General features: G+C 36.2%; 1 protein-coding gene and 1 long non-coding RNA gene across 6 annotated transcripts in view; both read right to left on the bottom strand.

Annotated features, from left to right (window-relative positions):
• Positions 1-2,672: 2,672 nt before the first annotated feature.
• The window catches only part of LOC6039550 (putative glutamate synthase [NADPH]), a 68,306-nt gene continuing 43,414 nt past the window's right edge, over positions 2,673-27,564 (bottom strand). For 3 of the 5 annotated variants that reach the window (XM_038263945.1, XM_038263944.1, XM_038263943.1), the window contains exons 4-13: positions 10,878-11,568; positions 10,509-10,775; positions 10,013-10,135; positions 9,663-9,665; positions 9,139-9,437; positions 7,402-9,069; positions 7,094-7,337; positions 4,900-7,031; positions 4,576-4,835; positions 2,673-4,512 (exon numbers count right to left, since the gene is read on the bottom strand). In XM_038263945.1, coding sequence (XP_038119873.1) covers positions 4,286-4,512; positions 4,576-4,835; positions 4,900-7,031; positions 7,094-7,337; positions 7,402-9,069; positions 9,139-9,437; positions 9,663-9,665; positions 10,013-10,135; positions 10,509-10,775; positions 10,878-11,568 — 5,914 coding nt within the window. In that variant the 3' untranslated portion in view covers positions 2,673-4,285. Of the gene's footprint in view, positions 4,513-4,575; positions 4,836-4,899; positions 7,032-7,093; positions 7,338-7,397; positions 9,070-9,138; positions 9,438-9,662; positions 9,666-10,012; positions 10,136-10,508; positions 10,776-10,877; positions 11,569-27,564 lie in introns of those variants that run through there. The other 2 variants (XM_001849095.2, XM_038263946.1) reach the window with 2 other exon arrangements.
• LOC119769980 lies at positions 10,236-10,502 on the bottom strand. The gene is made up of 2 exons (XR_005278609.1): positions 10,355-10,502; positions 10,236-10,295 (listed from the first exon to the last, which is right to left on the bottom strand). It is a non-coding gene; the product is annotated as an uncharacterized LOC119769980 (long non-coding RNA).

The following is a 27,564-nucleotide window of genomic DNA, read 5'->3' on the forward strand; positions in this document are numbered from 1 at the left end:
TGCCAATAACTCCCTTTAGAATTAACCAATTTGGATGCTCTACCCTGCATTTTGTTGCATTTTTTAAGCCCTTTTAGATGCATTTTGAATTTTGAAAATAAATTGAATTTTGCCAAAGTTATAGCCTTTTTAAGATTTTTTACGTTTTTGAACCTTCAAACTTTGTGTCCCGATTTGCCCCACTTCCCGTTGACCTAGAGTGCTCATATTTTGGCCAGATGCTAGTTTCATATGTGAGCAATTCTCTACGAAATCGGTCTTTTTTCTTTAATTTTAATTTTTGTATTTTTTAATCCGACTGAAACTTTTTTGGTGCCTTCGGTATGCCCAAAGAAGCCATTTTGCATCATTAGTTTGTCCATATAATTTTCCATACAAATTTGGCAGCTGTCCATACAAAAATGATGTTTGAAAATTCAAAAATCTGTATCTTTTGAAGGAATTTTTGATCGATTTGGTGTCTTCGGCAAAGTTGTAGGTATGGATACGGACTACTGGAAAAAATGATACACGGTAAAAAAATTTGGTGATTTTTTTATTTACTTTATCACTAAAACTTGATTTGCAAAAAACACTATTTTTAATTTTTTTATTTTTGATATGTTTTAGAGGACATAAAATGCCAACTTTTCAGAAATTTCCAGGTTGTGCAAAAATCATTGACCAAGTTATGAATTTTTTAATCAATACTGATTTTTTCAAAAATCGAAATTTTGGTCGCAAAAATTTTCAACTTCATTTTCGATGTAAAATCAAATTTGCAATCAAAAGTACTTCAGTGAAATTTTGATAAAGTGCATCGTTTTCAAGTTATAGCCATTTTATGTAACTTTTTCAAAATAGTCGCAGTTTTTCATTTTTAATTAGTGCACATCTTTGCCCACTTTTGAAAAATATGTTTGAAAAGCTGAGAAAATTCTCTATATTTTGCTTCTTCGGACTTTGTTGATACGACCTTTAGTTGCTGAGATATTGCAATGCAAAGGTTTAAAAACAGGAAAAATGATGTTTTCTAAGTCTCACCCAAACAGCCCACCATTTTTTAATGTCGATATCTCAGCAACTAATGGTCCGATTTTGAATGTTAATATATGAAACATTCTTGAAATTTTCCGATCTTTTCGATAAAAATATTTTCAAAATTTTCAAATCGAGACTAACATTTTAAAAGGGCGTAATATTGAATGTTTGGACTTTTGAAATGTTAGTCTTGATTTGAAAATTTTGAAAATATTTTTTTCGAAAAGATCGGAAAATTTCACAAATGTTTCATATATTAACATTGAAAATCGGACCATTAGTTGCTGAGATATCGACATTAAAAAATGGTGGGCTGTTTGGGTGAGACTTAGAAAACATCAATTTTTCTATTTTTAAACCTTTGCATTGCAATATCTCAACTAAAGGTCGTATCAACAAAGTCCGAAGAAGCAAAATATAGAGAATTTTCTCAGCTTTTCAAAAATATTTTTTTCAAAAGTGGGCAAACATGTGCACTAATTTAAAAAAAATGAAAAACTGCGACTATTTTGAAAAAAGTTACATAAAAATGGCTGTAACTTGAAAACGATGCACTTTATCAAAATTTCACTGAAGTACTTTTTGATTGCAAATTTGATTTTACATCGAAAAATGAAGTTGAAAAATTTTTACGACCAAAATTTCGATTTTTGAAAAATCAGTATTGATTAAAATTCATAACTTGGTCAATGATTTTTGCACAACCTGAAATTTCTGAAAAGTTGGCATTTTATGTCCTCTAAAACATATCAAAAATAAAAAAATTAAAAATAGTGTTTTTTGCAAATCAAGTTTTAGTGATAAAAGTTAAATAAAATCACCAAATTTTTTTACCGTGTATCATTTTTTCCAGTGTAGTCCGTATCCATACCTACAACTTTGCCGAAGATACCAAATCGATCAAAAAATTCCTTCAAAAGATACAGATTTTTGAATTTTCATGCATCATTTTTGTATGGACAGCTGCCAAATTTGTATGGAAAATTATATGGACAAACTAATGATGCGAAATGGCTTCTTTGGGCATACCGAAGGCACCAAAAAAGTTTCAGTCGGATTAAAAAATACAAAAAAAATCGAATGACCGAAATCCTAGAGAACTGCTCATGTACAAACAACCCCTGAAAATTTCAGGCAGATTGGTGAGGTCGATGCGAGATGGGTATGCTTTGCTCGTGGACTCGCTCTTAAATTTTGAAGACCGGACTAATGCGAATTATGCATCAACCACCGAATGGCGGATTAAGTAACGTTTTTGTTTGCATGTGATTGCATATTAATAAACATTTGGAAATTTATTAAAACATCTTATTGTTTTGGATCTTTTCTAATCAAAAACCAACAAAAAATCGCTTAGTCGCCGGCTCTAAAAGCATAATTTTCAAACAATTTGAAGTGACTCGTCATGTTCTCATAACACCAACTAACGTTAATATTGCTAAATCTGCCATAACCGACCAAAACATCACTCTCTTATACCAACTCAATCGGGTGAAAAACTGCATTCGCCCAGAGAAAAAACGGGAAATTGGTGCATATCAATGTGGCCATTCAAGGCTCGTGTTGATGATTTTGCCGCCTTTATACTTACCTTTGCCGCCCTAATGCCACGATAACCTAGATGGAACAGGTGTGTATGCAGTAAAAGACGGTTGCGTTTCTACATTTATTGAACAACTCCAAGCAGATATTATTTTTTTGCTTCATTTATATATATATAGGCGTAACAATATACATGACGGATTTCCGATTAGTGTGCATCTCTCAGTGTGGAATGGAATCGGTGTTAGTATTTTTTTTCAATGACATTCATGTTGTGTATTCTCGATATAATTTTGATTATTTAATATTTTGCCGATTTCGTTTTATATATATTCTGCCGATGTAAATATTTGCCACTTAAACACTTTTTTTTTTGTAAACTCTCAACGTCAATTTTGAACAATATTTGCGTTAGTTTTAAGTATATTTTTGGGCAACATATAGTTATTTAGCAACACAATAATCGTTGAATTCTTTTCGTCACATATATGTGTGGACTTTTCTGAGAACGAAACTCGTTTCACTAAGATATATTCTGTTGATGGGGATGGTTTCTTTCTTGCCTGTTGTCATCACTACCGTTGGTATTGCCTACCGGACTACCGTTCCTAGCACAAGCTATTTATCATTACTGCTCTGATTCATGTAAAGTGTAGTTTTGTAAACTCACAAATGTTTAAAAGACTAATTATTGTCAATACACATAAATAACACGTGTTTTTAGAGTATAGACAGATTTAGAATCTCTCTCTTACAGCAAAGTAGCTCTTTCCAGCTCTGTACCTTCGTAATTGACTCTTTTTAACTGCACACGCGCTTAATATAGGTAGATTGCCTGAGATATTGGCTACAAGTTTGATAGGTTTAGTTGTCCAGTGGTGTAAGGATTTGGTCAAACGAATCTTCCGGTGGTTCTACGGGAGGTATTTTGAAGTGAAATGTTCTTTTGTCGGCAAAGCCAATCTACAGTGCTCAACAACTATAAGCTTCGCCCACAGAAGAACTGATAGTACGGAGAAATAGTAAATAAAATGTTATAAAAAAATAAAACGAAAAGAAAAGTGTGAATGTATTTCCAACAAAACAAAACTGCAATAGTGTCTAATCAACATGATTAAAGTTTTCCTTCACATAATCTGCAAAAATGACAATCTTGTCATTTCACAGCTAGCACATTGATTTGCCTATAACATATCACATCACAGTGTAACCAAGCAATTGTGTAATCACATTTTTAATAGTTTCGAAAAAATTTCCTGTGAATAAATTATAAATAATGTTGTAAACGATGAGCCTTTTGACGGTACAAAAATAAAATATGCGTTTATTCATCTTTACTAAGCAGTGTTTAACGTCTAATGATAATACAAGATAGTTGATTCTTTTAGATTGTAACATTAGTCTAAACATGAGTTCTGGTAAATAATGCCTGTATACTATGTACTCGATAAAGCAACTTAACTGCATGCATTTTTAAGAAACAAAAAACGAAACGATTTGAAAATCTTATGAATGAATCACTAGAATTACTGCCATCGAACAAGGTTTCTCGCGGAAACCATCTGGACGTGCTTATCTGCGTTTTGTAAACCAGTTACATTCGTTTTCTGTCTGAATGTTAATGCATTTTCTGGAACTAACACTACCGAAACTATCACTAGAGATAAATAGCTTCACAGTACTGATGTTAATCAACACGCTTCACAACAGCATCCTTAAAGATTTACGGCGCCCGAGTCGGATCAACGACTCCTCCCGGTCCGGGCAGCGAGCTCGGCTTGCCGATCAGATAGCTGTCGATTTGACGGGCCGCCTGACGACCCTCGGAGATGGCCCAGACGACCAGCGACTGTCCTCGGCGGCAATCGCCGGCTGCGAACACCTTCGGATTCGACGTGCCATAAGTTCCGACCGTGGTTTTGATGTTTCCTCTGCCGTCCAGGTCAAGATCTGTACGAAAGTTGGTGTTATTAGCAAAAGGAAACAGAATACAATTTCAAAACTTCAACTCACTCATCTCTGTGGGGGCCGCCTTTTCCGGGCCCAGGAAGCCCATGGCAAGCAGAATCAGGTCGGCCGGGAAGTACTTCTCCGATCCCGCGACCTCCTTCATGCTCCACTGACCGGTTGGACTCTGCGTCCACTCAACCTGGACCGTGTTGACTCCCTTGATGTGACCGTTGCCATCGCTGACGAACTCCTTCGTGGTGGTCGAGTACTGGCGGGGATCCTTGCCCCACTTGACGCGCACCTCCTCGTGGCCATAGTCCACTCTGGAAATCGGATTAAGAATGATTAAATCAAGCATTTAACAAATAAGCAAATCCTCCAACTAACCGGAAGATCTTCGGCCACTGTGGCCACGGGTTGTCGTGGGCTCGCTTCTCCGGTGGCGTGGGAAGAATCTCGAACGTGGTGATCGTTTTGGCACCCTGTCGCAGCGACGTCGCAATGCAATCACATCCGGTGTCTCCACCGCCAATGACGAGCACGTCCTTTCCTTCGGCCGAGATGCACTCCTGGCGCGTTCCGAGCAGTTTCTTCTGGCTGCCCTCCAGGAACTCCATGGCGAAGTGAATACCCTTGAGGTCACGATTCGGCAGGTTCAGATCACGTGGCCAGGTGGCTCCGGTCGTGAACAGCACCGCGTCGTAGTCCTTCTCCAGCTGCGACGGCATCAGATCCTTGCCGATGTTTACGTTGCATGCAAAGATGATACCTTCGGCAGCCATCAGGTCAGTTCGACGCTTGACGACTTCCTTCGATAGCTTCATAGTCGGAATACCGTACTGCAGTAAACCTCCGGGACGATCGTTCCGCTCGAAAACTGTAACCAAGTGACCTGCCTTGTTCAGCTGTTGAGCAGCGGCCAACCCAGCCGGACCAGATCCAATAATTGCCACGCGCTTTCCGGACCGTTGAGCAGGAATCTGCGGAGTGATCCAGCCCTGCTCGAAGGCATGATCGATGATGGCACATTCAATGTTCTTTATCGTAACTGCAGGTTCGGAAATACCCAGCACGCAGGCTCCCTCGCAAGGAGCTGGACACACTCGACCAGTAAATTCTGGGAAATTGTTGGTCTGGAGAAGTTGATTGATAGCTTCCTTCCAGCTGCCGTGGAATACCAGATCGTTCCACTTTGGAATGATGTTACCGAGAGGACAGCCATGTGAGTTAGACTGGCAGAACGGAACTCCACACTCCATGCAACGAGCAGCTTGTGTCTTCAGATTCTTGCGGACATGCTGGAAGTTGAACACTTCGCTCCAATCCTTCTGTCTTTCCTCGGCATTACGGTAGATTGAGGTCTCTCGCTTGTACTTGATAAATCCACGAGTTTTGTCCAGAATCTGATCCATCTTCTTCTTGGCCAAAACAGCATCCTGAATCGACTCCTCAATATCCTTAACTTTGGGCTCATGTATGTTCGTTCCATTGGTAATCGCCTTGATGTCCTTCTGAAGCATCTGTTCTTCCTTCTGTGCCTTCAAAGCCTTTTGATACTCGTACGGGAACACCTTCACAAACTGCTGGCATGGCTCGGGCCACTGTGCCAGCAGCTCCTTGGCGAGCACAGAGTCCGTTGTTTCAACAAACTCTTCCAAAAGTTGTTTCACGACGTTGCGATCTTCGTCCAGTTCCAAGCCAAGAAGTTCTACCATTCCCGGGTTGACCTTGGAGCGGAACGTACCATCAACGTCCAACACGTATGCAATACCTCCGGACATACCGGCGGCAAAGTTTCGTCCAGTCAACCCCAGGATCAACACCAATCCCCCGGTCATGTACTCGCAACCATGATCTCCAACACCTTCAACCACAGCCGTGACACCCGAATTCCTCACACAAAAACGTTCAGCCGCGATACCTCGGAAGTGAGCCTTACCCGATGTAGCTCCGTACAGACAAACGTTGCCAACGATCACGTTCAGATGAGACTCAAACGTAGACTCTGCCGGTGGACGGATGATGATCGTTCCACCGGACAAGCTCTTGCCGACGTAATCGTTCGCGTCACCAACCAAATTCAGGGTAACCCCCTTGACCAAGAAAGCGCCAAAGCTCTGTCCTGCCGAACCCTTCAAATTGATGTTGATCGAGTGTCCGTCCGGCAGTCCAGCATCACCATATTTACGGGCAATTTCGTAGCTCAGAGTGCTGGTAAATGCACGCTCTTCGTTCCTAATATGCATGTCCAGCGTGATTGACTTTTCGGAACCAGCGATAACACCGCGGGCCTTCTCAATCAGACCGTAGTCGGCACGATTCTCCAGCACAAAGTCCTGCTTGATCGATCCTCCGATAATGTTCGTACCGGGACGTAGATCCAACGCACTCTTCAACAACATCTGCAGATCGAGCAGTGCCGGCTTGTTGGTGAGATCTTCACGAAGTTGCAGCAAGTCGGTACGTCCAATCAACTCCTGGAACTTGCGCAAACCCAGGCTGGCCATAATTTCACGAATCTACGATGAAAAATAAGCGTGGTTACATACATTATTTTTACTACCGCTCGTTCAAACCCTACCTCCTCTGCAAGCATGAAGAAGAAGTTGATGACGTGCTCGGGCTTTCCGGCGAACTTGGCGCGCAGAACCGGATCCTGGGTGGCGATACCAACGGGGCACGTGTTCAGGTGACACTTGCGCATCATGGTACAACCCATCACGATGAGCGGCGCAGTACTGAAGCCGAACTCATCGGCGCCGAGGATCGCAGCTACCACGACGTCGAAGCCCGTACGCAGCTGACCGTCGGCTTGGACGACAACTCTGGAATATTTGGGAAAGTTGTACTGTAAGATTACGTTCTCAAGGGCTTTGATCCCTAACTTACCGTGATCGGAGATCGTTGAGCACCAGCACTTGATGCGTCTCGGCAACTCCCAGCTCCCACGGCAAACCAGCCGACTTGATACCGGTCCATGAGCTGGCTCCGGTACCGCCGTCGTGCCCGGAAATGACAATGTGCTCCGCCTTACCTTTGGCTACTCCGGAAGCCACGACTCCGACACCAACCTCGGACACCAGCTTGACGCTGACACGTGCCTTCGGGTTGGCGCACTTCAAGTCGTAAATCAGTTCGGCCAAATCTTCGATCGAGTAGATGTCGTGATGAGGTGGCGGAGAGATCAATCCCACTCCGGGTACCGAGTGACGCGTGTTGGCAATGTCCTGCGTGACCTTGTAACCCGGCAGTTCACCACCCTCGCCAGGCTTCGCACCTTGAGCCATTTTGATCTGCAAGTCGTCAGCGTTGGCAACGTAAGCGGCGGTGACACCGAAACGACCGGAAGCGATCTGCTTGATGGCGGAACGTTGGTTGCGGTTCGGATCCTGGTTCATGTATCGATCGGCATTTTCACCACCTTCTCCGGTGTTGCTCTTACCGCCGATACGATTCATCGAGATGGCAAGGGTCGTGTGGGCCTCGAGTGAAATACTTCCGAAGCTCATAGCTCCAGTAGCGAAGCGTTTGACGATTTCACTGGCCGGTTCTACCTCGGAGATGTCGATCTTCGGGCGTCCCTTGATAAACTCCAGCTGACCACGCAGGGCACACATCTGGACGCTCTTCATGGTGGTATCACGGAAACGGGCGTAAGCATCCTTGTTCTCGTTGATTGTAGCCTCTTGGAGGGCCGCGATGGCTGCAGGTTCGTTGATGTGACCTTCACCTCCCGCTCTCCAGTGGAACTGTCCGGGATTGCGAAGAATCTTTGTGTCGGTGTTGTGGATTCCGTACACCATGCCATGGCGTTCAAGTCCTTCCTTTGCAAGCACCTCGAGGCTCACTCCACCAATTCGCGATTGGGTTCCGCGGAAGCAGAAATCGATCACATCGGCACCCATGCCAACGGCTTCGAAGATCTGGGCTCCCTTGTACGATTGCAACGTTGAAATACCCATTTTTGCCATCACCTTCAAGATACCAGTTTCAACGGCTTGTGCGTAAGCCTTGTAGATCGCGTCGTTGGTCAGCGTCGGATCGATAACGGTCTCATCGCGCAGGGCCTCGGCCAGTTCGAACACCAGGTAAGGACAGATGGCGTCGGCGCCGTATCCCAGCAGTACGCACATGTGGTGTACTTCACGCGACTCGGCCGTCTCAACGATCAAGCCGACCTTCATGCGCTGGCGCGTCTCAATCAGATGGTGATGGACGGCACCCAGTGCGAGCAGGGCCGAAATCGGCGCTCGTTCCTGGCTGGCGCCACGGTCCGACAGCACGAGCAGCTGGAAGCCGCTCTTGGCTGCGCTGAGCGCCTCGGCGCAGACACGCCGCAACCCGGTTTGATAACCCTCCGGACCCTCTTTAGCTGGGAATGTAATATCAATTACCTTAGTCTGCCATCCACGATGCTGATTCCGCTTGAGGATCTCAGCATCCGGAATGCTTAGAATAGGATTATCTAACCAGATGCGATGTACCTGCGAGGGCGAAGCCAACAACAGGTTGGCTTCCGGCCCAACGGGACACTGCAGTGACATGATGATCTTTTCACTGTAATGAGAGAGGAGGAATTGGTCGTTCAATGCACGATCACGCTGTAGTGCTCGCGGCGTAACTCACCGGAATGGATCGATTGGTGGGTTGGTAACTTGTGCGAAAAGCTGCTTAAAGTACTCATACGGGAGCGGTTGGAATGCAGAGAGACACGCGAGCGGAGCATCGTTACCCATAGAACCGAGCGCTTCCTTCTTGTTCTTGATCATCGGCAGCAGCAGCATGTGGATCGTTTCCGTGGTGTAACCGTACAGCTGCAAGCGGGTATCGAGCATACCGCGCTTACCGTCGGCCTGCAGGTTGTTGGCCAAATCCGTGCAGAGGTTCTTTGCGACCGCATCGCGCCGAATATCGTCCATCAGAATCTACAGAGTTGGGATCGATCGTAGGTTGGTATCAGTACCGGGCGTTGGAACACATGACGGGGACAATTGGGACAAACACGGAAAAGTTTGACATACATGGGAAGTGGTGCATGCAATGGATTCGCAAACGGATCAACGGATATCCTGTGGTATCCACGGAAAATGCAACAAATCAATCGTAAGCTCAAGCTACTCAAAGATCATGCGTTCAATTTTGAAACTTACCATCTGTTTTTAGTTAGATTCGGCCAAAGAATTGCATTTCGTATTTTTATATGTGTGTTTTTGTGTTTGTTTTTTTTTAGATATTTGTGATGATAGTGAGAAATGAAACAGAAAGAGAATAAGGAATCGATTAATAATTTTCCATAACCCGGTGAATGAAAATGCACGTGGGACAGTTTGTTCAAGATTCACGATGGTTCATGAAATGTGCACGGTGACGTTCGACTGGTTAGTTTGGCGAGCCTGGACATGAACAAAGACGCACAGTCCGGACAAACATGACGGATGTGACAGATCAGCTGAAAGTCGAGACGGGAACGGGTTATTGCGAAATTGTATCCATGCCTTACCTGTTGGGACAGCCATTCGGTGTGCGGGCGTGACTTGGCGATATGGGTCTTTAGCTCAATGTCCTGAATCAGCGACTTCTGCTCGGTGTCTACCAGCAACATACGGCCTGGCTTTAGACGACTCTATTGTTTTTTTTTGGTGGTAATAATTCGGCATCAAACCAAAACGATTCGATTCCAAAAGAGAATTGAAATGGACAGATTAGAATCGTTTTGTGAACTGTTTTTTTCGGGTACTGTTTGGTGGATTTTTCCTAACAGCGAGTGTGTTTTTGGGGAGAGCCTTAACAAAAAAAGAGCAAAAATGAAACTTCACTTAACTCTACCAGAGTTAAAAATTACCGCTTTGAATCTTTGACTCTGATGGGCTTTGCTACACGAAACGCGCCGAGCGCGCCTTTTGGGGCCTATCAAATGTGATGATACGATTTGTGTGTATGAGCTTTAAACATCTACAAAAAATAAAAGCGTGTAAGTCAAATCCAGGTGGTTCTACCTTGAGCGCGACGTCTTTGGGATCTACGTCATAAACGCCAACTTCCGATGCCATGATGAGCAGATTGTCCTTCGTTACGTAGAACCGGGACGGGCGCAGACCGTTCCGATCGAGGATCGCTCCGATGTAGCGGCCGTCGGTAAAGGAGATCAGCGCCGGGCCGTCCCAGGGCTCCATCACGCACGCCGACCAGTGGTAGAAGTCACGCTTTTCCTGCGACATGGTGCGATCGTTTTGCCACGCTTCCGGAACCATCGTCATGACAGCCTGCGGAGGAAATTGTGTTACTAGATGAACCCTAACCTTCTCTGCTAATACCAGCCGATGCCGCTGATCAATACCGGCGCCGGTCGGTATTCGCTATCTTACCTCCGGCAGCGATCGGTTGCCGACTTGGGTCAAGAACTCCAGCACGCAATCGCACGAGCCCGAATCGGACAGGTTGGGTTCCACGACCGGGTACAGCTTCTTGAGGTCCTCGCCGAACGCGTCCGACTTCATGACGCCCTCGCGAGCCTTCATGAAGTTGACGTTACCGCGCAACGTGTTGATTTCACCGTTGTGCGCCAGCACACGCAGCGGATGGGCCCGTTCCCACGAGGGGAAGGTGTTGGTGCTGAAGCGGGTGTGCACCAGCGCCAGGTAGGTGAGGAAATCCGGATTCTTCAGGTCCAAGTAGTACTCCCAGAGCTGGTCCGACGTGAACAGACCCTTGTACACGATGGTCTTGGTTGACAGTGAGCAGATGTAGAACCGACGTCCTGGGCGCGTCAGCTCGTGGGTTGCCCGCTTACGTAGCACAAAGACCTGCCGCTTGAAGGTTTCCTCGTCGACGTCGGCCGTAACGAAGACCTGCTTCGACAGCGGCTCACTCTTGCGGGCAACCGCTCCTACGGCATCCTGGTTTGTCGGAACGTCGCGCCAACAGATCACCTGTATTCCGAGGCTCTCTGCCAGCGTGTTGAAGTCCTTCGCGGCCTCCTCGTGGGAGTTCTTATCCAAGTAGAAGATTCCCGTCGCATATTGGCCCAGTTCCGGCAGCTGTACGCCACGAGATGCACTGAAATGAAGCGTACAAAAGGACCATCAGTTAGTCACGTGCCATTCCTGTATTCCGCGTAATTTCAATGGCCACTCTTGTAAACGATTTGCATGAATGAAACTCGCCAGCGATAAGGGGGGACTGCATCCACCTCGGGCTGTTTGTCGATTATGACGTGGATGGCTCAGTACACAATTTAATCAATGTTCATAAAAGCTCAACTAATTTGACGTAATGTATTGTTATTTATACCATGCACGGCCTTTCCGTAACTGTTCGTTACATTGCTACACACAAACACACCTAGCTGCATGACCTACATTCCAGCTGGATAGACGCGATCGCAAGTGTACCGAGATTCCGGATTTAATTGAATCGCTTTACTCATAGATAAAAAAAAACGACGCCTGCGTGAATCAGCGCCAACAAATTCCAAATTTAACCTTATACCACCTCACAGGTTGTGATAAGAGAGAGTTGATAAGACTCGCGCTCGTAGGAAAGTTCCACCTTGGAGTTCAGCGAACAATCGCAAACGTAGCATGAATGGGCGGTAAAGATTACGACGACGACGCACCGCCGACCTGCGATGGTGGTCATTCATTGATTTATTGTCTTCAAATTATAGTCAAAGTACTGCGAGTGGAATAATCCAGTTCGGTCGGTTGATACTGCACCGGGACTTGCCAATCACGCTGGTCGGGCGTGCATTTCAAGTGGGTTGTCGCGTGAAAAAAAACTTATTGCGCTTTTTCCGCGTCGAAAGTTGCAGCTGGATGGTTATCTTTATTTTGGGTTAATTTGTACAGTGTAGATTACGCTGGCAAGGTAATCAGCGGGTGAAATCGAATTTATGATTGATCGGGTAAGAAGGCCGCTGGAAGTATTAAGTGCGGTTGTGGTTATTTAGCTACCCACATTAATTTCATCAGCAATCTATGTTCATCTCATTAGCGGTTGGTGAATTAATTATGTAGTCGCGAAATGATCAGTTTGGAAAAAATGCATTCATTTTTGTTATGTATTTATGAAAAAAAAATCATTAATTTAGTCCAAGTAATTAAAACATTTTTAAAACTGCGGTAATTACACAGATACCAGATTCTGATTGATTTATTGGTACAGCAATCCATCCATATATTAAAAACGTTACTGATTTCTCCTTTAGGTGGTTGGTGCCTTCCTCACATTCATAAAATGAATACACTACACAGCCTCAAAAAAGTGTATAAATAACACTTATTTTTATCAAAATATCTAAGATCCAGCCTCAAAAAAGTGTATTAAAAACAGTAAAGTACTTATAACTTTTGATAGAGTTGTCAGATTTTCAATCTTTTGGACTCTTTGGAAAGATCTCTTGCATCATCCAGCAAAAATATTTGACATTTTTAAGTTCTACGGAGCACCGGAGCAAGTCTCAATTCGCCACCAATTGACATCAACTCAGTGCACCGTTTCCGGTTAGAACCTGTTCCGGTGCCCCGATTTCCGTGAAATCCCATGAAATTTATTGCTCAAATCAATTTTTTGTAAATAAATATTTCATTTATTAAGACTTTTTGAGTAATTTTTATTAGTTTACAATTGTAAGCGTGATATGAACCATTTGAAGAATTGAAGCCTAACATTTCAAAAAGGCATACAACTTTTGCAAACAAGTGTAATTAAAAGTTTAACAGTTTTTCTGAGTAACTAACTAAATTTAGTGATATTTTCATTCGCTGTAATTTGACTACTATTTTATCTGAAAGGTACAATTTCAAAAGAAATTAAACATTCAAGCTTGTTTTATTCAAAATTAAATAAATATTATTTTTGAAAAATATTTTTACTTGGCCTAATGTCGCATTAAATTCAAGTTATTTTAATCACTTTGGCTGGATTGTCAAGTCTTGCATCGATATGAAATTCAGTAAAATGTTAAAAGATAAAATAGAATGCAAATCAGTGAAAACTTTAAAGCTATATACTGCCGCTCTAATTTAGTCCGTCCCATATGTAAATTGTAATTTGTAATTTGTTGATTTATTGGGTATGTAAAAACAGCAAGCCGAGAAAAAACGCAAGACAAAGGCCCATAAGGCCAGTGGCGTACTAAGGGGGGGGGGGCGGCGGGGGCGGCCCGCCCCGGGTGTCACCCATCTTGGGGTGACACCCGAGCTGATGGGATGACACCTGACTCGGACGAAGAAAAAAATATAATTGACCTCAAATATGTTCATAAAAAAATCATCTAGTATCTAACTAATATAAACAAAACATACAAGTTAAATTTTCTGAAACATTCATTTTAGATGAGGGTGACACCCAAAAGTAACACTCATGTTTTAGAATATGTTTACATAGTATACTTATAATGATGAAGTTAAGTATTCACAGTTAGTAAAAGTGCATGTTTATATGAAGACTGAAGGAAGACTTCAAAAATTTAATTTTCAGGGGTGACACCCGATCATCAAATAAAGAAATTTTGATAAAGATACTAATATGTAAGGGGTGTCACCCCTATATTATAAATGTACAAGCTTATAAAAAGAGTTAAATGGAAAATGTTTTCTCATCAAAATGTTCTTGTGACAAACCACTCTTGAGTTTGATTTTTTTTTTTTAATTTTCTTGGAATGTGGGTTTATTTTTGTTTTCTTCGGCAATGTATCAATTGAAAGCAAAAATAATAAAAAAAACACTTTGAATTGAAAAATTAATAAAACAACTGTTTGCTATCAAAACTGGAAGCTAATAAAAGGGTGCATAAAACGGCAAATTATTTTAATGACAATCAGGGATGGAGTAGTCGCCAAAAAAACTTTTTCGCTTGCGAACTTTCATCACCCGGAGCCGAAACACGCAAGAGAAAATTGCCCTCAAACTTAAAAAAAAAATAATCAGTTGAAGATTTTTTTGAGAGTTTGATTGTTAGCAACACTTAAATCATTTTATATCGTTTTACTTACATACATTGTTACTCTACGAAATGAGACAAGCCATTTTTCGACGTATGAAGTTACATCTGAAAGTGTAGTAATGAAATCGGTGTTTCACCGAACGGACTGATGTTTTTTTGGTTACATTTTACCGATCTTTCGTGCACGATTAAGAAGAGCCATGTTCCTTTTTTTTTAATTTGAACATGTACTTTTATCATGTATTCAACTATTTTATATAAAAATCTCCGTAATTCTTTTAGGAAGGTCAAAGTATAACCTAACAGTAGATACAGTTTCAACCACAGATCCGTTTGAAAATGTGTTTAACATTTTGAACAATATTTTATTACCGTAAACCGGGGTGACTTTGATAGGATTTCAATTTGTTTTTGGAATATTTTCGAACAGGTAAGGTTTTTCTCAAGATTATTATTTTTAAAACATGTACTGGGGTAGGCCACCAAAGTCCATGCACTATTTCGGAAAAAAAGTTTTTTCAATAATGTTTGGAAAAATAGTTACGTTAAAAAATTTTAGTTTTAATTCCGGGGTGACTTTGATAGTCATTGGTTTTCTTGTTAAAATCATATTTAAGATGTTCAAACTTTATTTGTACGCTAAATGTACCATCACTAAAGTAGCTGATATAGTTTTAAGAAAAAAAATCAATGTTTATATTTAGTTAACTAAGTGTCCCCCCGTTTTACGGTATATTTATTATTCTTTAGTAAAACTTTACATTTTGCACAACCTTTGATATGATTTTTAGATTTAATTAAATGTTTAAAATTTTAATATTTAACAAGATTTACGTCCGTCTCAATCCCTTTTCATAAATTTCCTTCTAATAAAATTTCCTGTGCAAAAATAATTGTTATTCAATTCGATACTTTCATTCAATTAAGTTTAAGGTTTGTTTCACCGAATTTAAGATTTTTGGAAAGTTATCTATTCCTCAGTTTTACAAATATGTTTGTACAGAAATCCCTTTTGTAAAGAAACATTTTATTTACTACTCTTTTCAATTTGAATGAATATTAAAACATACATTTAAACAACAAAATCTAAAAAATAAATTTAATCAAAAATTACATCAGAGAAATTTATGTTTTGCAAAACAATGCATATTATGATGTTTTTCGAAATTCAGTGTTTAATTGTAGAAAAAAATCCAAATATTTTTTTTTCTAAATCGATCTGACTGGAAGAAAACACACGCTTTTTCAATAAATATTCCAGCTAAATCTTTACTAGGCAATAATGAGAGATACAAAACAATCTTAACGTTACCATTGTTTTCTTTTTCATTAAATTGACAGAGAATATTTAAAATTGAAAATTCTTAAAAAATGTATTTAATTAGATTCTTGGCTATTTTGTGTACCAAATTTTATCATTTCATAATTATTAATAAAAGATAAAAAAGATAAGGAATAAACATAAAAATTATATGAAATATAATTGTATAATTTTTTTGTTATTCGGGTAGTAGAATTTAACATGAAAATAATAATTTTGATGGGAAATTTAACGACAATTTCAAATAGGTACGAAAAATCCGAATTCGTTTCCTAAACAACATTTATTAGGATTATGATTTTTTTGTTTACAATGATTAAAATTTGTAACTCCTACTTGTTAGATAGTATTGATTTCAGATAGATACACATGATTCGAGATATTATTTGCAAAATATAGATTTAAAAATATCGCCATTTGTCAGGTTAATTTAAATTTGTTTATTGTTTATTATTTTTGTTTCAATGAAATTGTTTTATCGAACTTTCCTTCGACCGAGCACTAACGGCCATGTTTTAAATTTTATTTTAAAAATTGTCAGGCAGATCCGAAGGGGTCCATAGAATTAATAAAATTTACTTTTTGAATATAGTTAGAATCTAAGTTTCAACAAAGGAAATAAAATTTTTACATTATCTTCCCTTCACTTATATTTTTTAGTTTTTAACGTTTAATGAATCTTTTTGGAAAATGTGCTAATGCTTATTCAATATTTTCCGAATACTCGTAAATATATTAGGTATTAAAATGTAATTGTAGATTCTTATTGTTTTTATTAAATTTCATGTTTTTTTATTATTTTTGTTTATAAAAGCACTTATTCATCATTTTCCTAAACAACTTCATAAGAAGAATCCTAAATTGGCTGGATTCCACAGTAATCTTAAGACCAGCCCGCGAGATCAGCGTGCAAGTCTCTATATAATTTTAGCAACTGTCCATACAACAATTGTAAGTTAGAGTAAGACTCGGCAAGAGTGCCCAACAACCTTTTCAAACCCTAAAAAAAGCAAAACATTCCACTTTAAAATGTTCAAGCAATCCACTTTTCAAACCCTATTATAATTGAAATAAACAAAAAAAAGCATCCATGCCAAAAACGTTGGATATTTGAACAAATATCCTAAATTATGATCAATTAAAAATATAAATTAACGAAACATTAAACTACTTGTCACAAAAACCATTTTGATATTTTCACATGCAATTTAGTTGAAAAACAGCACCGTAAATCAAAAAAGGTAGAGTAATCGGCAATTCAATTAAAATACAGAATGCGCAATCTTTGCTCGTATTGTTGCCGTGCTTCTAGATTATATGAAAATCCTTGTATTCGATTTTTTTTTGTTTTAGATTATAGTAAATTTAAGATAATCAAAAACACATCTTTTGATTTTATGAAAGAGATAGTCAACAAATTTCATGGCGGTATGATACAAAATGCGATTTTAAAATAATATTAGGATGTTCTCATAGCACTTTCAAAAGCATTTTTTTGTTTTCATTTTAAAAATAATTATATAGTAAACATAACTATTGTAAAGTTTATAGAAATTTACTAAAAGGCATTATTTTAAAGTTAAAGGCCATAAAAGACCAATGCAATTTTTTTAAGTAATCCCAAGTAGGGGAACTATACCCTTTCTCAGCCTATTTCTATTATCGGCCTATCAGCACTTTGATCATGAATTACAGCTTTCATAAAGTGTTTTTGGCTGTTCCAAAGCAATAAATAGCTCAAATAAAAGTGAGCAAGCAACTCTCCATTGTTGATACATTTGAAAATGTTGATTTAATAGTGGAAAACGGTAAAAGTGATTAGAATTGGTCGAACGGCTTAGAGTGATTAGAATGGGTATATTTCCCCTATGTACATTTTTGTTGATTTGAAAATATATGAAATTCTCTTACTTAAGATTTTGGAAGTTTTAAAATTCAAAATAACAAAGGTATTTTCATGTTTTTTCAAATACCTTTAATTTTTCAATAGAAGTTTTTTCTCAATGATTTTTGTCAGAAAGGTTGTATCTCAACTATTATTTGTCTGATTTTTTCAAATTCTGCAAGTGTTTCCATAAATGGGCACTCTCTTGAAAAATGAAAAAAATACTTATTTTTCTGAAATTAAATAAATAAAATGAATTAAGTTGTTTGTGTTAAAATAAAGCTTTAAATATTATATATTTATATATATATTTGTTCATTTGAAAATCAGATTTTTTTATAATATTAAAGTTACAAATACAAAGATGCGTGAAAATCCATTGAATACCTGAGGAGAGCAATTAAAAAAACTGAGTTGACTCCATTCTTTTTGTGAGTGTTTTCAAGTCAAGGCAATATTGATATATTGACAAATATTGAAAGGTAAATCAGCAAAATTAAACAAAATATGAATGAAACGCTTTTCAAGGAAAATTCAAGGCAAAATGTCTCAAGTATTTGGATTCAGTGTTTAACCACTTTTTTTTTAATTCTGATGTTTTGATTGATGGGAAAACATGCATCAAAAATATTTGCACTATAAAAAAATAACATTTCAATACTCATTTAAAGACATCACCGAGTTCTTAATCTTTCCGGAATCAATTTTTAATTTTTAAAATAATTAAAAATAAACTTTTAAATATGTATTTAAAAAAATTAAAACATTTTAAGATTTTTTGAACAAACTGTTTTTTTTTAATTGAACAAAATTATATTTCAAGCAAAAAAAAAAACATTTTATTTGGTTGAAATTAAATTCATTGATAGTTTAAAAATTAACCCTTTTTGTGTTTTTCCGATTTTATTATTTTGAAAACTTAATAGAAAATTATTGAGCAGTTTTATTTGATTAACAAATTTTACAATTTGAAGTTTTATGTTAACACTGGAACACCCAACGCATGTCAAACTTACAGGGACGCCCGACGGCAACTTCTACTCGCTGGTTCTTGTGGATAATTCAATCAATTTGGACGATTCTTTTTTTCTTTTTTGATTTTTGATTTGTAAGAATGTCTAAATTATCCTAGAAATTTGAAGTACTCGATTCAATTTGCGCAATTTGAGCGTTTAAAAAAATCGCCCAAACTTAGAATGATGTTTTTGATCGCAAAGAATACATATTTGATCAAACTAATTGTTGATCAATCGTTGGAATGTTAAAAAAAACTAGAGAAATGTCAGTTTATCTGGTGTCAAAAATTTCAATTCAAGATACCCTAAGTCCAAAATAGTACACAGAAAAAATCATGGTAATATTACATCTGGGAAGGGGTACATCTTTTATGTCAGAAAAAAAGGTGTAATTTCACCTCTGAAAATGTGTAATTTTACCACTTTTCTGGTGCAATGTCACTTTTTCAGTCTAAATTGAGGTAAAATTACATCATAAAAGAGGTAATATCCAACCTTCCAAAATTACAGCTTCCAAATTTACATTATTTTTTTCTGTGTAGTTTATGCAACAAGGTGCAAAAAGAGGATTTTTTCAGCATGAGTCGTACATTTATCCAACGAGGTTCACCGAGCTGGATGAATACGACAAGTGATGAAAAAACTAAGTTTTGCAACGAGTTCCATACAACGTTTTTTGCAATTCCGAAAAACACCCTTTGAACAGAATTATAAGGCAAATGTCCATGCATTGATTCAATGAATCGTTTAAATCAAAAAAAAATGTTGAAAAGTATAACTTTTCCTATAGGATATAACAAGTGCTGGAAAGTTCAACTTTTCAGCATCCATTTCAGTGCTGAAAAGTAGAACTTTTCAGCATTTATTTTGAAAATTGTTGCTATTCGATTCTGTTATTTTTGGTACAGAAAAGTAGGCTATTTCGTGGTTCAAGAATGACAGGAAAAGTAAGTAGACGGAATTGCGAAAATGTTTTTTTTGATCTGCAGTTCTTAGAAAAAAACTTAAAAGTGTCTTGTCTAAAAAAAAACAACGGGAAATTTACGTTTCAAAATATCCTACCCTTAACCGCCTAAAATATTTTGCTTAGCTTTAATTTATTCTAATTCTTTTTAAGTATAAACTGACAATTATTTTAGCTTCCAAAGATTTTGGAAAATATGGAATAGATGGTTTTTTAATTACGGCTATACATTATGTATATTAAATCAAATCAATTTGCTTTATTAAATTTGTTGCCTTTGGAAAAAGATTTATAAAGCTTGAACAAATGTCACAAAATTTCTAGAGAATACTAATACCGCGCATTTTTTTTCAAAATAAATATTTGAATTTAAATCAGCATTCAAAATTTACGAATTTTTCAATCTCGTATCGAACAATTTTCTGAAAATAAATGCATCATTTAAAAAACATAACGTACAGTCATCCCACATATTCGGAACACCCACAAATTCGGAACACTTTTGTGAACATTTATCAATAACATGGCAAATGCAGCTTTTCTGTTGACCCTACTATTTTTAGGACCTTCATTTGGACATTCTCTTGCTATTTCACTAGTAAAATTAGTACTTTTTGAACAAAAAAACTCATTTCAAGACTATTTTATCCAGAGCAGCAAAACACTGCCTCCAAATTGCCTGTTTCATAATTGTGGGATGTTATTGTGCCTCCCACAATTGTGGAACACCTTAATTTAACTGATATTCTAACAAAAAAACTTATCAGGCCATTCACAAAACATAACTAAGCTTGAGTTTCGTTGGTTTCAGTGCGTGAAGTCATTATTTTGTAAAAATTATGTACTCATGGTGAGAACCAAAGTTTGTTTACATCCGTAAGAAAAAAGTGTTCCGAATTTGTGGATTTCAAGGGTCAAAGTTTTTCTTCAAAAACTTGATATAAAAGTAAAAATTTGCAGTTGTTCTATACAGCGTTCGAAAGATCGCAAGAAAAGCTTTCCAATGAAGGTAAAAGCGAATCATTAAGTTAGATTATCGATTTGCTATGATTTTTTGAACATTGGCCGATCTGTAAACCGTTCCGATTATGTGGGATGACTGTATTACTTAAAAAATTAATGAAATTCAATAATATTTTTATTGCGCGTATGAATTTTTAATCTTTCTAAATTTTAAGGAAAATGATTTTGATTTTGATTAAAAGAATATTCTGTGTAAACACTATCAAACGATAAAAATATTTTATTGTGTATTTTATGACACAACATATTTTCTGAATATTTTTCATTTAAAAAAATCTGTTGTTTATAAGGAAAATAGCCGAGCTGAATGATATGTTCTTTTTTGAACAAGTTCTTCGATATAATTATTTCGATAATTATAATACGTGTATTTGCATATGAGAAAAAAAAAACAAATTGTAAACAATTTTGAAAAAGTTATAGAATTCCAGTTTGTAAGAAGAATACCATGTGACATAAGTTTGGTAGGATTCAAGCTAGAAAGGGGGGTGTGAGAAGGGGGGGGGGGGGTGAGGGGTGACACCGGGCAGCCCGCCCCGGGTGACACCCGGCCTTAGTACGCCTCTGCATAAGGCTACGTGTTAGGATTTTACGAACAAATGAAATTTCCTACGGTTCTCTGGAATAAACTACGTAATTTTATAGGTTTTTCTGGTAGTTTACATGATTTCAAATCAAACTGCATCATCAACTCAAAATTGACGAAATTACATATGGGACGGACTCGTTTTGATCGGCAGTATAAGTCAAATGTAAAAAAAATCAGCACAATAAATGAGAATAAAAAAATGCCCTACATTTGGAAACTTTTTTTTGTTTATTGAAAAATAATATAAAATGAAGCATAAAACGTAATTTCAGTAATTTTAACAAGAGATTTTCAGGGTTACTTTAATATTTTTTACGTTCCGCGAAATTCCCGTGAAATTTGGTGTTTTAAAATAAAGGTCCCCGTGAAATCTGCAATTTTTGAGCGTGAAAAATCACTACGCCTAGTTATAATGTAGGCAATTGGTAGCACGGTGGATTGGTATGAAGTATTAGATGGAAACTGGACTTTCTACAGTTCTTTCAAATAATTTGATATTTTATCAATTCGTCGTCGATGAATCCGAGTTGATTGGAACTTAAAAAAATGCAAGCTTTAATCATGCTTAAAAGAGTTTTGTTTAAACATTTAAACATTTAGATTAGAATTCTGTTTTGGTACATTTTAAAATAGTAATGCCTTCACGGAAAAAAAAGGTTTCCGAAAATCATGCAAATCGTACCATGAAATCGTGAATATCGCGATTTTTGCTTTACGAATTTTTGAACTATGCATAATGGGCACGAATTATCCAGGAATCGTGAATAAATATGCATGACTTTCCATGACCGATTTCACTCGTAAACGTGAATAATATTCATGATTTCATGAAATGGATGCATGAAGTCGTGAAAAATATTCACGATTTTATGAATAAAAATTCATGATTACGATCAAAAAAATATACCTCGTGAATTAAAATTCATGATTTCATGCATAAAATTCATGAAATCATGAATTTTTATGCATGACTTCGTGCACAAAATTCATGAAATCTCGAATTATTTTTACGATTTGTAAATGAAGGCGTAAAAATATTCGCGATTTCATGCTCACAATTCATGAAAAAATGTAAATAAATCATGAAATCGTAAATTTTATTCATGAATTCGTGCACAAAATTCATGAGTTCTGGAATATTTTTTATGATTTATTTTTGAAGGCGTAAAAAAATTCGTGAAATCATGTATAAACTTCATGAAATCATGCATAAATTTAATGAATTCGTGATTTTTTTTTTATGAAATCATGAATTTAATTCACGTTTACGAGTGTATTCGGGCATGTCTAATCATGCATATTTATTCACGGCTCCTGGCTTATTCGTGCCCAATATGCATAGTTCAAAAATTCGTAAAGTAGGTAAAACTCGTAATATTCACGATTTCATGGTACGATTTTCACAATTTCCGGATTACTTTTTCTGTACATTTACCATATCGTGCCACTGGGGGCACATACCGGAATTGACAAGGAATCCTGTTTTGTGAAAAAAAAAACGGAGCACATTTCATGTGATTCCAATGTACTATGGCCCCACCTGGCCACTTTGGAACCGGTCACCGATTACCGGTGGTCACTGGGGACATTTCGGAGTGTGCAAGGAACCCTGTCTTGTGACATATCAAAATTCATAAAATTTAAAACTGTGGCCATTTAATGTGATGCCAATGAAATCTGGCCCCACCTGGCCACTTTGGAACCGGTCACCGGTTACCGGTGTTCACTGGGGACATTTCGGAATGTGCAAGGAACCCTGTCTTGTGACATATCAAAATTCATTAAATTTAAAACTGTGGCCATTGTATGTGATGCCAATGCACTCTGGCCCCACTTGGCCACTTTGGAAGCGGTCACCGATTACCGGTGGTCACTGGGGACATTTCGGAATGTGCAAGGAACCCTGTCATGTGACATATCAAAATTCATGAAATTCAAATCTTTGGCCATTTTATGTGATGCCAATGAAATCTGGCCCCACCTGGCCACCTTGGAACCGATTACCGGTCACTGCGGAAGAATTCTGAATTTACAATGGTCCCAGTTATGTGATGTTCAAAAATGCTTTAAATAAATTAAAAATACAATCATAAATTTAGTAAAACCAACATTCAAAAACTTGACATGAGCATTTCGGAAACGTTAATTGGGTACCGATCGTTACTATACAAAAATACAACGAAAACTTAAATTAAATTCAAAAAGACCTAAGGGATTTCTTGTACAGTCCAGACTCGATTGTCTGATGAACTAATAATAGAATAATCGATAATTCGTATAATAAAGCCATAATTTTTTTTGTCTCATTAATAACTCCAATTACAATAAAGTGATTAATTACAATAAAAGGATTTATTTTTGTAAATGCAGATGATCAAACACTTTAATTTGACGCAAATAGAGTCATAGAGAGTTGAATTGAAAATTAAAAAAACACCGAAATTCTTAAAATACTCAACAAAATAAAAATCTTTAAAAACTTCAAAAACTCAAACTATTTAAAATACGCAAAATAAATTAAATACTTCACAAACTCAAAATAATTGAATTACGCATAAAACATAAAATAAATAAAATGCTCATAAAATTTAAAATACTTGAAATACCTAAAATACTTTTTTTGTATACTTTATAATAGAGTTTTAAACTCTTTACTTAAAGTAATTAAAATTCTTAGAATACTTAAAATACTTCAAGTACTTCAAATACTTCAAATACTTCAAATACTTTAAATACTTTAAATAATTTAAATACTTTAAATACCTTAAATACTTTGAATACTTTAAATACTTTGAATACTTTAAATTCTTTAAATACTTTAAATACTTTAAATACTTTAAATACTTTAAAATCTTTAAATACTTTAAAATCTTTAAATACTTTAAATACTTTAAATACTTTAAATAATTTAAATACTTTAAATACTTTAAAAACTTTAAATACTTTAAATACTTTAAATATTTTAAATACTTTAAATACTTTAAATACTTTAAATACTTTAAATACTTTAAATACTTTAAATACTTTAAATACTTAAAATACTTAAAATACTTTAAATACTTTAAATACTTTAAATACTTTAAATACTTTAAATACTTTAAATACTTAAAATACTTCAAATACTTTAAATACTTTAAATACTTTAAATACTTTAAATACTTTAAATTCTTTAAATACTTTAAATACTTTAAAAACTTTAAATACTTTAAATTCTTTAAATTCTTCATATACCTTAAATACTTTAAATACTTTAAATACTTTAAATACTTTAAATACTTTAAATACTTTAAATACTTTAAATACTTTAAATACTTTAAATACTTTAAATACTTTAAATACTTTAAATACTTTAAATACTTTAAATACTTTAAATACTTTAAATACTTTAAATACTTAAAAAGCTTTAAATAATTATAATACTTAAAATACTGAAAAAACTTAAAATACTTAATATACTTAAAATACTCAAAATACTTGAAATACTTGAAATACTTTAAATACTTAAAATACTTTAAGCACTTTTAATTTATAAAATACTTTAAATACTTCAAATACTTTAAATACTTTGAATACTTTAAATACTTTAGATACTTGAAATAATTAAAATACTTTAAATACTTGAAATACTTAAAATACTTAAAATACTTAAAATACTTAAAATACTTAAAATACTTAAAATACTTAAAATACTTAAAATACTTAAAATACTTAAAATACTTAAAATACTTAAAATACTTAAAATACTTAAAATACTTAAAATACTTAAAATACTTAAAATACTTAAAATACTTAAAATACTTAAAATACTTAAAATACTTTATATACTTTATATACTTAAAATACTTGAAATACTTAAAATACTTAAAATACTTAAAATACTTAAAATACTAAAAATACTTAAAATACTTAAAATACTTAAAATACTTAAAATACTTTAAATACTTTAAATACTTTAAATACTTTAAATACTTTAAATACTTTAAATACTTTAAATACTTTAAATACTTTAAATACTTTAAATACTTAAAAAGCTTTAAATAATTATAATACTTAAAATACTGAAAAAACTTAAAATACTTAATATACTTAAAATACTCAAAATACTTGAAATACTTGAAATACTTTTAATACTTAAAATACTTTAAGCACTTTTAATATATTAAATACTTTAAATACTTTGAATACTTAAAATACTTAAAATACTTAAAATACTTAAAATACTTAAAATACTTACAATACTTAAAATACTTAAAATACTTAAAATACTTACTTCAATTATTTCAAATACTTGAAATACTTGAAAACTTTAAAAACATTTAATAATAAAATACCTGAACAAATGAATATACTTAAAAAATAAATATTTCAAATACTTAAAATATTTTTAATACTTACAATATTAAAATACCTGCAAAAAATTAAATGCCTAAAATTATTTCAACACTCAACAAACTCTAAACACTTGAAATATTTAAAATACTTGAAATACTTAGATACTTTTAAAAGTCACAATATTAACATACCTGTTAAAATAAAAATTCCTAAATTCATTAGCATACTTAACATACCTAAAAATAATAATATTTCAAAAAACTTAAAAGTCTTTACAAAATTAAAGTACCTAAGAATTGAAATGCCGAAAATTATTAAAATACGTTATTAACTTCTAATACTTTAAATATGTTAAATCCACTGTACTTTAAAATAATATGCTTACAATATTAAAATCATTAAAATTATTAACATACTTTACCTATGTCCCCATTTCTAGCTCAAAACAAAGCACCGAAATGTCACTCAGCGCATCCACGAGAACCGATAAAAAAAACGGAATTTTTGCGTTTCCAAAACCAAAACAAACCTCACTGTCTGTCACACGCGTAGAATGCTCCGGCAATTGACAGAAAACCGAGATCCCTACGAGTCCACGACCAAGAAACTGTCACACACGGAGATAAAACACGGGAACTGTCTTATGGACCATGTTCCCCTTGATTCGACAATCGAAACAAACCGGGAACTGTTCTGTCTCTTACCTTGTAACTCCTCCTGCCACTCGGTCCTACTCTTGCCGCTCGGTCCACCTCCTGCCGCCCGGTCCTCCACCCGCGCTCGGTTCTCCTACTGCCACTCGGTCCTCTTCCTGCTAGCCCTTGGCTCCGTTGCCATTTCCAACGGAACGGCCGCAGATCTTTTCCCGGTTCCGGTGGACAGCACCTCCAAATCCCGGGTCCGCAAATCACGGTCACTTTTACCGGCAAACACAACAGGACGCGACAAGTCACAACGCGATTGACTTCGTGGCAAATAAACACGCGGCTGAACTGGCAAGCGAAAACTAACTTGACAGTTCGAACGAAACTGTTCTTGATTGATCAAGATCACTCGTCATAAACATGGATACAAATTCATAAACCCATGAATGTTATGCACGAATTCATGCATTTTATTCATGAAAACATGTAAACTTTCATGAAATCATGAAAAACATGATTCATAAATTCGCGAATAAAATTTTACGACGTAAAATTTACGCATGCATAAATAATCGTAAAATCATGAATATTTTTCATGAATTCATGAAGTTCAGTCATGACTTCATGAAAATCAGTCATGAAATCATGAATAGTGATATGCATGATTTCATGAAGGAAAATTCATGAATATTCGTAAAAATATTTTTGCCATGAATTAAATTCATAAATTCGTGCATTTTTATGCACGATTTCATGAATAAAATTCATGAAATCATGAAAGGTATCCCGAAATCATGCACAAAATTATTCACGAATTCATGAATCGAAATTCACGATTTCTCGCACACTTTTTTTTCCGTGTTGCTAGACAAATATTTGCGGATTCATCAAATTAATTACTTTATCACTCCATAACCGATTTGACCTTCACCTTCCGCATCCCTACAACAAACGCATGTACTACAGCAAGATCAAATAATACGTCGCAATCGTTGAAGCGTACTATCTTCATTTACTGACTGGGCTAACAAAATCCCCCTGGAGGGTACAAGTCTATTAACTCAGTTTGCGGTTTGCTGTGCACGGAAGACACCCCACTGAGGTGAGGTTTTCATTGCAAATCCCCCCCCCCCTCCACCCCTTCCTTGCGGCGGCTGCAATGACACCCACCCACGCGTTCTTCAACTTTAAATGATATCGACAGCTCGTTATAATGAAAAACAACGAAAACCAATCAGCTTCTAATGGAATGCACGGTGGGATTAAATAAGGATATAATGGTCATAATTTTGGAAAAAAAAAACTAATTAGGTTTTTTGCATTTTTTAAAGA

Source organism: Culex quinquefasciatus, chromosome 3 (assembly GCF_015732765.1).
Source record: "Culex quinquefasciatus strain JHB chromosome 3, VPISU_Cqui_1.0_pri_paternal, whole genome shotgun sequence".
Classification (NCBI taxonomy): domain Eukaryota; kingdom Metazoa; phylum Arthropoda; class Insecta; order Diptera; family Culicidae; genus Culex; species Culex quinquefasciatus.